The 13,994-nt window shown below is 37.9% G+C and overlaps 1 protein-coding gene across 5 annotated transcripts in view; it reads left to right on the top strand.

The window, feature by feature from the left end:
* Nucleotides 1–13,994, top strand: part of RNF180 (ring finger protein 180) — a 225,599-nt gene that overhangs the window by 171,995 nt on the left and 39,610 nt on the right. For 4 of the 5 annotated variants that reach the window (XM_007973766.3, XM_073014740.1, XM_073014738.1 and 1 more), the window contains one exon: nucleotides 13,374–13,499. In XM_007973766.3, coding sequence (XP_007971957.2) covers nucleotides 13,374–13,499 — 126 coding nt within the window. Of the gene's footprint in view, nucleotides 1–3,553; nucleotides 3,645–13,373; nucleotides 13,500–13,994 lie in introns of those variants that run through there. The other variant, XR_012092764.1, reaches the window with a different exon arrangement.

Raw genomic sequence — 13,994 nt, 5'->3', positions numbered from 1 at the left:
TATTTAAAGGAACTGATTTTAATTAGAACAGGATGTAGGGAAATTCTTGCCTATGAATTGTGTGTTGTTGAAAACAGTGGAGTTTTTGATGGTAAGCAATTTAGGGGAGACTGGTAGCTTTAGCAGCAAAAAGCAAAATAATAAATAAACTAGAAGATAATCACAGAAAGAGACAGCTAAGAAGAGCCTTCCTAAGGTGCAGTAAACCTCAGACTGGCAGCACAGGGCTCCTGCCAAAGAGATGGACTTTAAACGAATCAGACTATAGAGCAAGTTATGCCCCAGGGAATTGTTAGAAACAGTAGAGCAATCACCAAGCAATTTGTAGAATCTAACAGCTGAGTGTGATACTAATAAAGACAGTCCAGACAAAAGCTTAAAGGAGAGATTATGGAAAGAGACAGTCCAAGAACCTGGCTAAAGCTGTGTGCAGTCATCCTTGGTGATCAGGGAGACTGATCACACATTCCTCAGTCTGTATTCTGGAGTGTCATCAGAGGCTGCGCACAGTAGGAGAAACAGACTTCCCTAAACTAATTCATCCACGTTACCAAACATAAAATAAAATAACTAAAACCTCCAGGAGGAGAGTCCAGAAAGAAGCCCATACATCTATGGTTAATTGATTTTTGACAAGAGTTATAAGAATTAGCCTTTGTGTCATTTCAAAAAAAAAAATGGCACTGGGACAACTGGATACCCACATGTAAAAGAATGAATTTGGACCCCTACCTCGTGCCATGTATATGTTAACTCAATATAGAAAAAAGAACTAAATGTGAGGGTTGAAAATATAAAACTCTTAGAAGAAAACCTACATACAGTTTTTTGTGAACTAGGATTAAGCAGCAGCTCCTTAGATATAAGACCTGATGTATGAACAGCCAAAGAAAAAATAGAGTTCAAAGTTGAAAACTTCCTTGCTTTAAAGAATTTATCAAGAAAGTAAAAAGACAACCACAGACTGAAAGGATATATTTGTAAATCATGTGTATGATAAGGATCTAGTATCTGGAATATATAAAGAACTCTTATAACTTAATAAAAAGACAAATAACCCAATTGAAAAATGGGCAAAAATTGAATAGACAGTTCTCCAAAGATGATTTAAAAATGGCCAATAAGCATGTGAAAAGATGCTCAACATCATTAGTCACTAGTGAAATGCAGATTAAAAGTATAATGAGATATCACTTCATACCCACCAGCATGGCTACAATCAGAAAGATAAAAACAAGTGTTGGTGGGGATATGGAGAAATCGGTACTTCTGTATATTGCTGTCTAGAATTATAAAATGTTCAGTCACTTCAGAAAACAATAAATTTCAACATGGCAGATTCCAGGTATGCTTGTGGGTTAGGAAAGTTCTGGAGTGTCCCAAATTAACTAGAGTTTTTGTTGTTGTTTGTGGAAATAAGAAGCCTCCCAGTGTATGTAGAGCTGAGGAAGACCTTAGGATAGGTGGGACACTTCACATTCATTGACTGGTAACCTCACATCTTTTCACACTTGGAGCTACCACATTTTAGATGTGCACCTGTTTGGGAGGTGCCATGTGCTTCCCAAAAGAATCTGTAGGCCAAGGAAGGGAAAAGGGCATAATTTAGAAACGTTTTGTGGAATGGGGTTATCCAGGTGAGGGGATCCCTCCCACAAAGACATCATTGTCTTGGGTTGAGAGGATCCATTATCTTTTCTTGTTGACTTTCTGACTGCAGCATTCAAACCAAGCATGCCATTTTTCCCATTGTGTACTGACTCTGGAGGGCATTCCTATCTTCTTGCAGGCATTGCTACTAACAGACCCAGTTTCAGCTGTTCAGATCCCAGTTCATAGTCACATAGAAGATAGGAGTGTTCCATGGGTTGCAAAGGGAGCCACAGTCATTGCAACATGCCTCCCCACAGTGAACTTTCTCACTGCTGTCACCCCCACCCCATTCAGAATACACCCATGCCTCAGCAAGGATGATTCCCTTTATTGTTACATTATTTTCCTCCCTTAACTTCCCTCTCCCTTTAGACCATACACCACCCCCCAACACCAGTACTCATGGGCCTTAACATAGTGGAACCAGGTGCTGATGAGCAGATGTATGGGTGAACTCCACTGGAGAAAGGAAAAGGAAATAGCTAATTCTCTACCTTGTCTATGGAAGTCCCAGACTAGGTATGGAAATTACATTTAAACTAACTAGGATTTTAAGTGATGGAACAGAAAAATACCAGGGATATTATGACTGTCACAGTAATTGGAGCATGCTCCTAGCATCTAGACAGCAGGGTGGGGATGACATATCCTGCAGCACTTGGCCAGTCCCACACAATGAAGAATATCCTGAGTTCTGTCTGATGTTCTGATGTCCTGCTGGACATTATCCAAGATATACAACTCATTTGCCAGAATATCACGTGTCTCCTCTTATCCACTATGACAATTTATCATTTGTCTTGGTCTATTGTCCTTATTCCCATTAAGGCCATTTCACACTTTCTCTTATTTTATACCAGTAAGTCTGGTCTGTTAATTCTAATGCTAATAATGGTTTTATTCTTGCCTCCGTATATACCTCTACTCTTCGTTTTTCTGTTCATCTTGTACTTTTAGTCTCTGTTTCTAAAAGCCATACTTGTCACGATACATTCTAGTGTAGTCATTCTTAAACTTACAGAATTGAATATTTTTAAAATAAAAAGGAATAGCAAAATAAGCATGGTAGAGCAGTGTTTCTCAAACATTTCTATACTACTTTTACAATTTTCACTAAATCCACATACATTGTGATTTTTTTTTAAATCTAAGGGTTTTCTTTATATCAACAGTTTTTTTCTTAAGTACTTATTTTAACCTCATCCTTAGCAATATATTTGTGAATTCATGGATTTGATATTTAGTTTATATATTTTTTCTAATACCTCAAGTAGGTAACTGAAAATTTTTAATATGTTCATTCAATTCAACCCAAAATTATCTCACATATTACTCATGCTTTGCAAACCAATTTTTGAAACACACTGACTTATATACATGCAGGTTTCTCGCTAGGAAAAACAAACAAACAAAAAAAAAAACCCTGAAGACAGAAACACTTAAAACAATCCCTGGAGTTTAGGGGTAAAGATAGAGGAGTAGAACAGATCATTCTATCATTGTTGTTTTTTTAAGCTGTACTGTACCACTTGATTTTTTTAAAAAACCATCAGAATTAGTTACTTTTACCCTTTTAAAAAAGTAAATAAACCAAACTGCAGCATTAAATGATGGTGGGCATAGAGGGTGAAGTCCTATGTCTTTTCACACAGAACACAGAGAGAATCATGACTTGTTTGAAGCCAAGGATGGATTCAGTGATTACCTTTTGTGGAGCCACCAATATATCTCTATTCATAGCTTTCAAAAGACTTTTCCTAAACCCTTAAGCATAAATTTATATAAAAATAATTATAAGTATCATAAAAGTATAAAATAGCATTTTGTATCATAGTAAAAGCTCAATAAAGTTATAGTTTAATTGGGATTACTTTAATAGATTTCCTTATTTCTGTAACAGTGGGCAAACCAGTTATTCTCGGACACAGAAACAGTTACTGAAATGATTTTTCAGTGCTCCAGAGCCATTAATGGACATCAGTAAGCACAAGGTAAACATAACTTCCTGGGGCAAAAAGCTTGGACAAATGTTCTAATGTAAGAAAGTTTTCTAATACTACAGATTTCTCTTAGGGGAAAGGGTTTAAAAATGATTGCAACAGCTTTTTATTCTAGTAAAAAAAAAAAATTATACTGAATTATGAGTACCAAATATTGTACTACCAAAAACTAAATGAAATTAAAATGGACAAATTTTAACTAAATCTTACTTAATAGAAACTCCTAAATATTAACATTTGCTAAGCATATGTTGCTTACTATAATGACTTACATATTGTAAAATCTATAACTCCATTTTGACCAAGTGTCAGGTAAAGAAAATCTATAACTCCATTTTGACCAAGTGTCAGGTATAACTCCATTTTGACCAAGTGTCAGGTAAAGAAATTTTTTGTTTAATTTTGTCTATTTTATATGCTTGTGTCATCAGGCTGCATATTCATCGGAGATTGGGACTTCTCAGACTAGATTATAACCTTTTAACAGTTCACTAGGAAAAGATGAAAATCAGATTCAAATATACGTTGTTTCATCCATGTTTCCATGAATTTATTGAACCATCCTTGCATTTGTTACATAAATCCCACTTGGTCATGGTGTATCATCTTCTTGATGCATTGTTGAAATCCGTTTACTAGTACTTTGTTGAGGATTTTTGCATCTATTTTCATCAGGGCTGTTGGCCTTAAAACTTTTTTTGTTATTGTCTCATCTGGTCTTTATTTTTTTTTTTCCTTCTAATTTGGGATTTAGTTTGTTCTTGCTTTTCTAGTTTCTTGAGGTACATCATTAGGTCATTTATTTGAAATCTTTCTAGTGTTGTGATGTATGCATTTATTGCTATGAACTTGCCTCTTAATACTGCTTTTGCTGTGTCTTGTAGCTTTTGGCATATTATGTTTCTATTTTCACTTGTTTCACATACTTTTAAAATTTAAATTTCTTTCTTTATACATTTGTCTTTCAGGAGCATATTGTTCAATGTCTACATATTTATATAGTTTCTAATGTTCCTCTTTTTGATGTCCAGTTTTATTCCATTGTGACCAAATAAGCTACTTGACATAACTTCAAGTTTCAAAATTTTGTTATACTTCTTTTGTTCTAACACATGGTCAACCCTAGAGAATGGTCCATGTGCTGATGAAAGGAATGTGTAATCTACTGCTGTTGGGTGACATGTTCTGTAAATGTCTGCTAAGTCCATTTGGTCTGTGGTGCAGTTTCAATCCAATGTTTGTTAATTTTCTGTCTAGATCTGTGCAGTGCTGGGAATGAGTTATTAAAGTCTCCAACTGTTATTGTATTGAGATCTATCTCTCTCTTTAGATCTAATGATACTTGCTTTTATCTGGGTGTTCCAGTGTTTGGGTACATTTTTATAGTATTTATAATTATTATATTCTTGTGCTGAACTGATTCCTTTATTGTAATATCGCTGCTTTTCAGCTTTTAACTTGAAGTCTGTTTTGTCTGATATATCTATTTCTGCTTACATTTGGTGTGTTTGGAATTTTTTTAAATTTATTTACTCTCAGTCTATCTGTATCTACATGTGAGGTTAGTTTCTTGTATGCAGCATAGAGTTAGTTATTGGGGTTTTGTTTTATTTGGGTCCATTCAGCAAGTCTGTATCTTTTAAATGGGGAATTTAATCCATATACATTCAAGGTTATTACTGATAGGTGAAAACTTACTCCTGTCATTTTATTGACTTTTTTCTGGTTGTTTTGTATATCCTTTGTTCTATATTTCCTCTCTCATTGTTTATTTTTGTGGTTGGATTTTTTTGTAGTGAAAAGCTTTCTTTTCTCTTTCTTCTTTGTATTGATTCTACCAGTGAGTTTTATAGTTTCACATATTTTCATGATGGTTATTGTCTTTTCACTCCCAGATACTAGACTTTCTTGAGCATTCCTTGTGAGACCAGTCTAGTGGTGATGAATTTTCTTAGTTTTTGTTTGTCTGTGAACGATTTTATTTCTGCCTGGACCTGGATGTCCATCTGTTTCCCAAGACTTGGGAATTTTATTCTGTTATTTTATAAGTTTTCCTAATCTTTTTTCTTCTCCTTCTGGAATGCCTATAACACAAATATTTGCTCAGTTAATGTTGTCCCATAAATCCTGTAGGCTTTCTTCATTCCTTTTTCTATCTTTTTGTCTCCCTCTGTTATTACAAAAAAAAAAAAAAAAAATTGTTTTCTGGTTCTGAAATTATTTCTTCTGCTTGGTCTAGTCTCTTATTGAAGGTCTTTATTTTATTTTTATTTCCTTCATTGAGTTCTTCATCTCTAGGATTTCTATTTAGTTCTTTAAAAATATTTATCTCTGTTGAATTTCTCATTCAAATCATGAGTTGTTGTCCTGATTTCATTGAATTTTTTTTATCTGTATTCTCTTTTATCTCACTGAGTTCAAGATTGTTATTTTGATTTATTTTTCTGGCATTTCATATATTTCCTTATGATTTGATCTCTTAGTGGAGAATTATAATTTTCCTTTGGAGGTGACATGTTTCTTTACTTTTTCATGGTTGATGTTTCTCTACATCGATTCTAATCATCTGGTGGAAAATTAGCCTCTTTCAGTTTTTTGGAATAGGTTTTATATGGAAAGACTTACTTGTATAAATGGTCTTAGGGTGTCAGTTCGATGGGGTACATTGGCTTTGGTTCTAGGTGGATACAGTTGTCTTCATATAGTTTCTTCAACTGTAATCCACACTACTTGTGTTTGTGAGTTACTCGTACTGGCCTATTTGTGGTGATGGTGTTGCAGCTTTGCCAGGGGTGAACTCACTGGGCTGTTTCTCAGGACTGGGTCATGTGTGTACACACAATGAGTCAGCCAACTTGGAGTCTGGCTTACTGGGGTTTGTGTCACAGTGCTGTTACTCTGGCTGGGAGCATGAGCATGCAGTTGCACATCCAGCCTGGGGATGTGCCTACCAGGAGCAGCTCATGGGGCTGTTTCTAATGCCTGGGAGGCAGGCGTACAGTGGCTCAGCTATCCTAGAGACATGTCTGCCAGGGACTTCCCATCATACTATTTCTCAGGCCTACAACATGGGCACAAGGTGGCTCAGATGACCTGGGGTGTACACACTGGGGGTGACCCACAGGATGTTTCTCAGGCCCAGGACACAGCTGTATGGCTGTTCATCTGGCCTACAGGTGATTCTGAGGGTTGGGGAGTGGCCCATGGGGCTGTTTTGTAGACCTGGAATGCAAGCCCAGGGTTGTTTAATACTCCTGGATGCATGCTCACCAGAGGCTCCCTACGTGGCTATTTCTTGATCCTGAGACATGGGTGGCACAGCTGCTCAGCCAGCCTTTGGGCATGTCCGCCAGGGATGTAGGTATGAGGCTGCATAGTTAGCTCAGGGGCATGCCTCCCCAGGGCAGCCTGCAGGCCTGTTTCTCAGGCCCATATTAGGGATACAGGACCACTGGGGGCATGCCAGGGCTATGCTTCAGGTGACGGGTGCTATATGGCTGCTTCTCAGGTCCTGAGCATGGGTGCATAGCCCTTCTGCTGGCCCAGAGGTGTATCTGCTGCTTGGAGGCTCAGGAGGTCTCTTCTGCTTAGGGGACGACATGCAGTAGTTTGGCCAGCTCAAGGGCAGGTTGCCCTGGGTGGAACTGGCAGACTCTTTCTCCAGCTGAAAATGTGACAGCAGGGGTTGATTTGCCTACTATGCTTATTCAAAGTCACAGCCAATTCATGCCGCTGGAATTGTGGTTTTCAGCCACCTGTGTAGGCTTTGTATAATGAAGATGGGGCCCCAATGCTGGAGAGATAGATGCAGAGGCTACTGGTCCCCAGAGTAGTGTACTCCAGAGGCAGCTCTCATCTCAAGATGATACCATGCTGCAGCAGCTTGGCTCACAGGGGGTTGGTAGGAGTGGAGCATGCACCCTTTGTCCTCCTAATCTTGGGCAGTGCAGCTGCATAAATTACTGGAAGCTTTCCAAACTGGGATCAGGGCTTGCAAGGACTATGGAATTCTCCTATTATAAGGACTGATAGGTGTTTGTCAGGGAGACGAGGGTCAGGGAATGATCTTTGGCTTCCCTTTTCCCAACACGGAAGTCCATCTGGACCCCAAACAGATCTGATCTTAGTCGGGGAGATGGGAGTGCAGAAGTCAGGTGCCTCCACACTGCCCTCCTGGACTTCCAGTGACCACAGGTGCATCTCCACTCCTGTGCTGCACTCCAGCACTCGGCCTTTGACACTCAAGTCAAATCCTAGCTGTATATTTGTTCCCTTAGTCCTTTCCCATGAGGAGGTGGGAGATGAATGCCAGGTGTCTGTAGTCAGCTATCTTGCTGGTATCACTCCTCCAAATTTACTTCCAGAAGATACATACATAAGCATTCGTCGGCATGGGGTGAGATATTCCTGGTTGGTGTCTCCTTTCCCAGCATATGAAGTATGCTGTTTTGGCCCCAGATCCCACAGGGTGTGCCGTTACTAGTCAACCTGGCAGCTATCACTTGGTGAGCACCTGCTGTGTCTCGAGAGCTGGCTCTGAGACTTAAACTGTTCTAATTTCTGTGATTCAAACTGATAATTTTCTGTTGAATATAAGCTTTAACAGTAAACCCAAACTTTTCACTAACTTGTGTTGTTCACCTTATAAATAAGTATTTTGAATGCCTCACATGAATACAAAATGAGTTTCACCAGAAGGGTCCCTTGCAAGGAAACTTTCTTACCCTTCTTGTAAAGGTACAAAGCAAGCATTGCTCGTGAAGTCCCGAAGATGGTTTTAAGACAGTTTGTGAATTTTTATTGATACAGAAGGTGGGTCAAATGCCAAATATATTAACCCCTCTCCATTCTTACTTAAGAATAGCAGATGTACTTAGCACAGCATCCTCACTGAACCATACTCTTGCCTACTGTTCAACAATACAAAGAAAACTATTTTAGTTATATACCACTGGAAAAAAATAGTAAAACCAACGTATTAAAGGATAAGAGTGAAATGAGATTTAAAGTTCTAAAGATCACCTTACAAGATATTACTAAACCAAAAGCTATGTTAAGTATTGAGGATTTAGCATTATTATTTTGGTAGAGGTCTCCCTTTTTACACAGGTAAACATTATTTTGGTAGAGGTCTCCCTTTTTACATAGATCACTTACTGGGACTCTGATTCCTAGTCTTGTCTGTTCCTTGCAAATGTGTCCTTTATTGTACATTAAGTTCCTGGAGCCAAAGAATGCCTATAAATAAGCATATGCAGCACATATTGAAACTTGGGATAGTCAGATCTCCTCTCAAGGGCAGGACCCATCCTAAACATAGCTATATAATGCAAAACTCTTGAAGTAGTCTAGTAGTAGTAGTAGTAGTAGTAGTAGTAGTATAACACATTATAAATTTATCAGATCATTTTTTTGCAGTTTGTATCTCCAGGAAAAAAAGTAATATATCCAACAACAAAGAACAAAGAACGGAATTCTGAGGAGAAAAAGCCTTCAGAATTATGAGATAATTTTAAATGGGTAAACAAGGCCGTCAGTAATCTGAATGAGATGGCTAGACATACATCTCCTAGTCTTTTACATTTGAACATAATACTATTAGGTCCACTTAAATGACTGTGCCTTATATTTATAATAATGTTCTTATCTTCCCCTCCTGAATAAGACTAGGGCACCCTGAATAAACTTATCAGAACACTTGTAACTTTAGAATTATCTTTTTACTAGATAGGATTTAATAATACTTTACCTATCATACAGCTTTAACTCCTGCATTTAGCAGAATGCCTAACTATTCTTAACATATTTACTTAATTATAATGAATTGTTTACATAAAAAGTTACCAAAATTTAAGCATAATGCTGAAATCAAAGTTGCACCACCATATTGATGAAGTCTGTGGTTTAAAGTTATCCTACTATGTGTGGTCGTTCTTTTTTAAATTGTGATATAATACCATGAAACTTCATGGTAATACATCCTGTAATAATGTGAATTCTGATCTTATGTAGTTGGTGATTGCCTCCTGCCCTCAGGCAAATTAAGACTAGAATTCTTTTATTCTAACAGTCACTGATAGTGTCACACAAAAATGCTGCTGTTTCCACTGCCACTACAACCACATTTCACTAAATGTATAATTGAAATACACTTGAGATCTTTCCAGGATATTGTTTGTCTTTTTCTAGCATACTCAACAATATTAAATACTGATTAAATGCAATAAATTATGTGTTTAAATAAGCATCGACAGCCTAATAGGTAGCATCGGCTGAGGAGGAGATAAAGATAGTTTTCATCACCTTTTACTCCAAGCTGTACATCTTAGTCTGCCTTCAGATTTTTCTTAATGTTTCTTCCAGGTAATTTTAGGAAGTGTAGTATTGAATATTGTATTTGTTGCCAAATTCTACATTTCCAAATTCAAATGTCACTGGAATGGGGCAACACAGAGCTACAGAAAGAACAATATCCTTGGGTAAGGTTAGTAAAGTTTTATAATGGAATGAGATAAACCTTAACATATTTAAATAAATTCAAATAATTTAATTACAGAAAAGGACCATTTCATCTAGTTGTTATCAAATCTATCTGTGCATCAGAATCACCCAAGCAGCTTGTTAGAAAGCATAGACTCCCAGGTCAAATACACAGCAATTGTGCTTGCACATGTCTGGGTGAGGTGCTAGAATTTGTCATTTTAACAAGCATCCTAGGTGATTTTGATATCCAGCCAAACATTCTGGAATTGCTGATCTAGTACAATGCCCTACAGACAGCAATTACATTTAATTCATCTCTGTATTCCTAGCTGGATCAGCAAAGTGCCATGCATATAGCAGGTGCAATATAAATGTTTGTAGGAGATACAGCAGGAAGTTGGTACAAAGAGAAGTTCTGTGACTTGTGGAAGGCCCTCCAGTTAAGAAGCTTTGGAAACCACTTCTTATTTGGCCCAGCAATGGAGGGACAAGGGCTTCTGGATCCTCTTTTAACCATCTTTCCAAACAAGTATAGTATATTACATCATCCAAAATTGGTCTCATAAGGTTATAGTAAGCACATGCAGGTGTATATGTTCAACGGTATGTTGCAGGTACGATTCCCATCTCATCTTGCAAATTTCAATATAGTAGCTTCTCTAATAGGTGTTATAAAAATATTTCTAACCCTTGCCTGCTTCAGTGCTTTAATATACGAGTTTAAGTAGCTTAAAAGTACATTGTGTAGTTAAGTTCCTTGAAGACAGGCAACAAAATGTCATGGACATCATTATTACTTTCACTTCTCTCATCTACCCCCTAGAAAGTTTGTGGCCAGTTATCAAAACTGCAGGTATTAGATGACTTTTACAATGTCCTTTTGATCTGCTGTACTAGAATTCAATTACATTTCCAAATAAGTTCTCAGTATGAGAGGGTAATGCAATGGGATTCTCCAGTTATTGCTCAACATTTTAGAACATGGCTACCAATTTTCTGGAAGGAGGAGGAAGAGGGAGAGGAAAAGGAAGGGAAGGGAAGGAATAATAAGAATCCCTAAGTTGCAGACTCTTCACCTTCGTTTGCATTATCTGCCATATGACACACCACATGGGTCTCATTTCCAAGGGCATTTAGAAAGTTGTGAGTCAATTTTCCCAAGAGTTAATACAATACCACTTATTTGGGGGGATTTTTAACCTCTCAGAAAATACTCTGAATCTTAGTTGTTAAGCCCTAAGAAAAAGACCATATTACTGTAAATGAATGTTATTTGATAACTTCTTTCATTTTCTTCATCAACATGAATGACACTGACAAGCCCCTTTAACCAAGTGATAGTGCCATAAGCATCTTACACTAAAGGGCTGTAAATGGGCAGTGGGAAAAGTGGACTTTAATAAAACAGCTATGCATTGCTGCAGAAACTGTTGAGAGAATATCTAACTTGAAATGATTTAACTCTTAAACATATGAAGGATTTTTAAATGCACTACAGTCATATCAACCTGCAGCATACATGATGAGCATGAAAATACCTTTTCTCTAACTTGTATGCTGGTTCGTGGGTGTGCAATTGAGAAGGGAGTTAGAGTTGCAGGGTTAATAGATAACTTCAGTTGCCTAGAGTAGTGTATTTTTCACATTTTCCCTTTTGTTGTTAATTGTAAACTTTGTGAATCAGTTTTCCCTTTAAATTTCTTAGGTAAAAATCAACCCAAGGCAGTGATTAAGAAAAACTGAGAAAATTTAATTCAAATCACTTGAGCCAAAGCTCAAGGCAGTGAAGTAGGATGGAAACTGAGGAAATGCTACAGGTGATCATTGCAGGATGAAAGTAAGAGGGGATGGTTGACGGAAAACCTAGTTTACTTCTCAGGTTAGTAACTAGCTCTGCACCAGCCAAAGAGGTTGTTCTCCATTAAACGGTCCAACTCAGATCATGTCTTGCTTTCTATGGCTCAGATATAAAGAGTTTCTACCATTTAAAGTGAATACCATCATATGTGTTCTCCAGTTGGTCTGTGTGTACTTCAAATGACTATTTCCCTTTTTAACTCATTAGTAAGCTTCTGAATGGTTATTTTCACATTTTTAAAATTACCTCAAATATATAGCAGTAGACTCAGGTGGTCAACCCATCACATATAGATTGAAATAGATTATGAAGTTTAAAGTTCTATAAGTGTTTTTCCTTTTCACTATCACTCCTGAGCCCAGATTACACTCTAGCTATTCTGTTGCTACACTCATAACACGTTATTCCCCTTTTTTGTCTACCTGTGTATTTCTTTTAGACCACCAGTCCACAACCTTTTTGGCATAAGGGACCCGTTTTGTGGAAGACAGCTTTTCCAAGGATTGAGCAGGGAATGGTTTCAGGATGAAACTTTTCCGCCTCAGATTATTGTGCATTCGTTAGATTTTTTTTTTTCTCTTTTGAGACATAGTCTCACTTCTTCACCCAGGCTCGAGTGCAATGGTGCCATCTCAGCTCAGCTCACTGCAACCTCCACTTCCCAGGTTCAAGCAATTCTCCTGCCTCAGCCTTCCAAGTAGCTGGGACTACAGGTGCCCGCCACCACGCCCAGCTAATTTTTGTATTTTTAATAGAGATGGGGTTCCACCATGTTGGCCAGGCTGGTCTTGAACTCCTGACCTCAGCATCCCAAAGTGCTGGGATTACAGGCGCATTCGTTAGATTCTTATAAGGAGTGCAACCTATATTCCTTGCATGTGCAGTTCACAATAGGGTTCACTTCCTATGAGAATCTAATGCTGCCACTGATCTGACAGAAGGCAGAGCTCAGGCAGCAATGCTCACTTGCCCATGGCTCACCTCCTGCTGTGTGGCCCAGTTCCTAACAGGCCAGGGACTGCTACCCATTTGTGGCCCAGGGGTTGGGGACCACTGTTTTAGACTACAGTTGTTTTAAGGTCAGGGACAATGTCTTATTTATCATTATATACTCCATAATACTTGACATAGGAGCTACTCAGTAGATTTATGTTCTATGTGTAGGCATATCAGAGTTGCACCAAATGTGGACTTGGGGAAATTGTATTTGGTTGAGTAAAAAAAAAAAAAAAAAAGTTGAATCTACTTTTGTCTTCACTGACTTAAAGGGGTCTGAATTGTATCAAATAGTATCAAAATACTACAGTATTCACTTGTCATTTTCTTGCCATTTTACTCAAATTGGTTTCAAAATCCTATTTTCTTTTGCTTTATTCTAGAACTGAACAATGCCACAAAAACATTCTTTACTAAAGAATATTTGAAAATAAAACAAAGCTTTCAGAAATCCAACTCTGCAAAATGGCCCCTACCAAGCTGCAGAAAAGCATTTCATCTTTTTGGAGGTAAGGAAATCTAATGCCAAAAGAAATGTCTGGTAATTTTGTCTAATGTCTCTTCTTAAAAGTAACTTCCTCCTGTCTCAGAAATATTAGAGGAAATATATTTCTGTATTAATCAATTTTAAGTAAGGATTTTGCTAAGTATCTCCTTGCTGAAAACTACAGATGTACAAAGGAAGAAAATGAAGACTATACAATAAAAGCAAATTCGAAGACTCATGACTAAATAGACTTTGCCATGCTTTCACTGTTTAGTACATAGATAATGAAAATATGTCTCAAAAGTATCAGATTTGACAAAAGTCATATTTATGGCAGCTGCGGCCCATCTGGAGCGGCTGCTACTATGAAGCCAGCTGCAGTCGGGGAGGCGTAGCCAGGGCTGCACACTCCACAGAGCAGGTGGGAGCCAGGAACAGGCAGGAGCCCTGCCCGCTTCCAAGTTGACGGGGTGGGAGCCCTGCCCACCCAGGCAAACTTGCAGCCACCCAGCCATGG

The sequence above is a fragment of the Chlorocebus sabaeus genome, chromosome 4 (genome assembly GCF_047675955.1).
Source record: "Chlorocebus sabaeus isolate Y175 chromosome 4, mChlSab1.0.hap1, whole genome shotgun sequence".
Classification (NCBI taxonomy): domain Eukaryota; kingdom Metazoa; phylum Chordata; class Mammalia; order Primates; family Cercopithecidae; genus Chlorocebus; species Chlorocebus sabaeus.
Note: the sequence above shows the minus strand (reverse complement) of the source record. Positions and strands in the feature narration are given on the sequence as shown.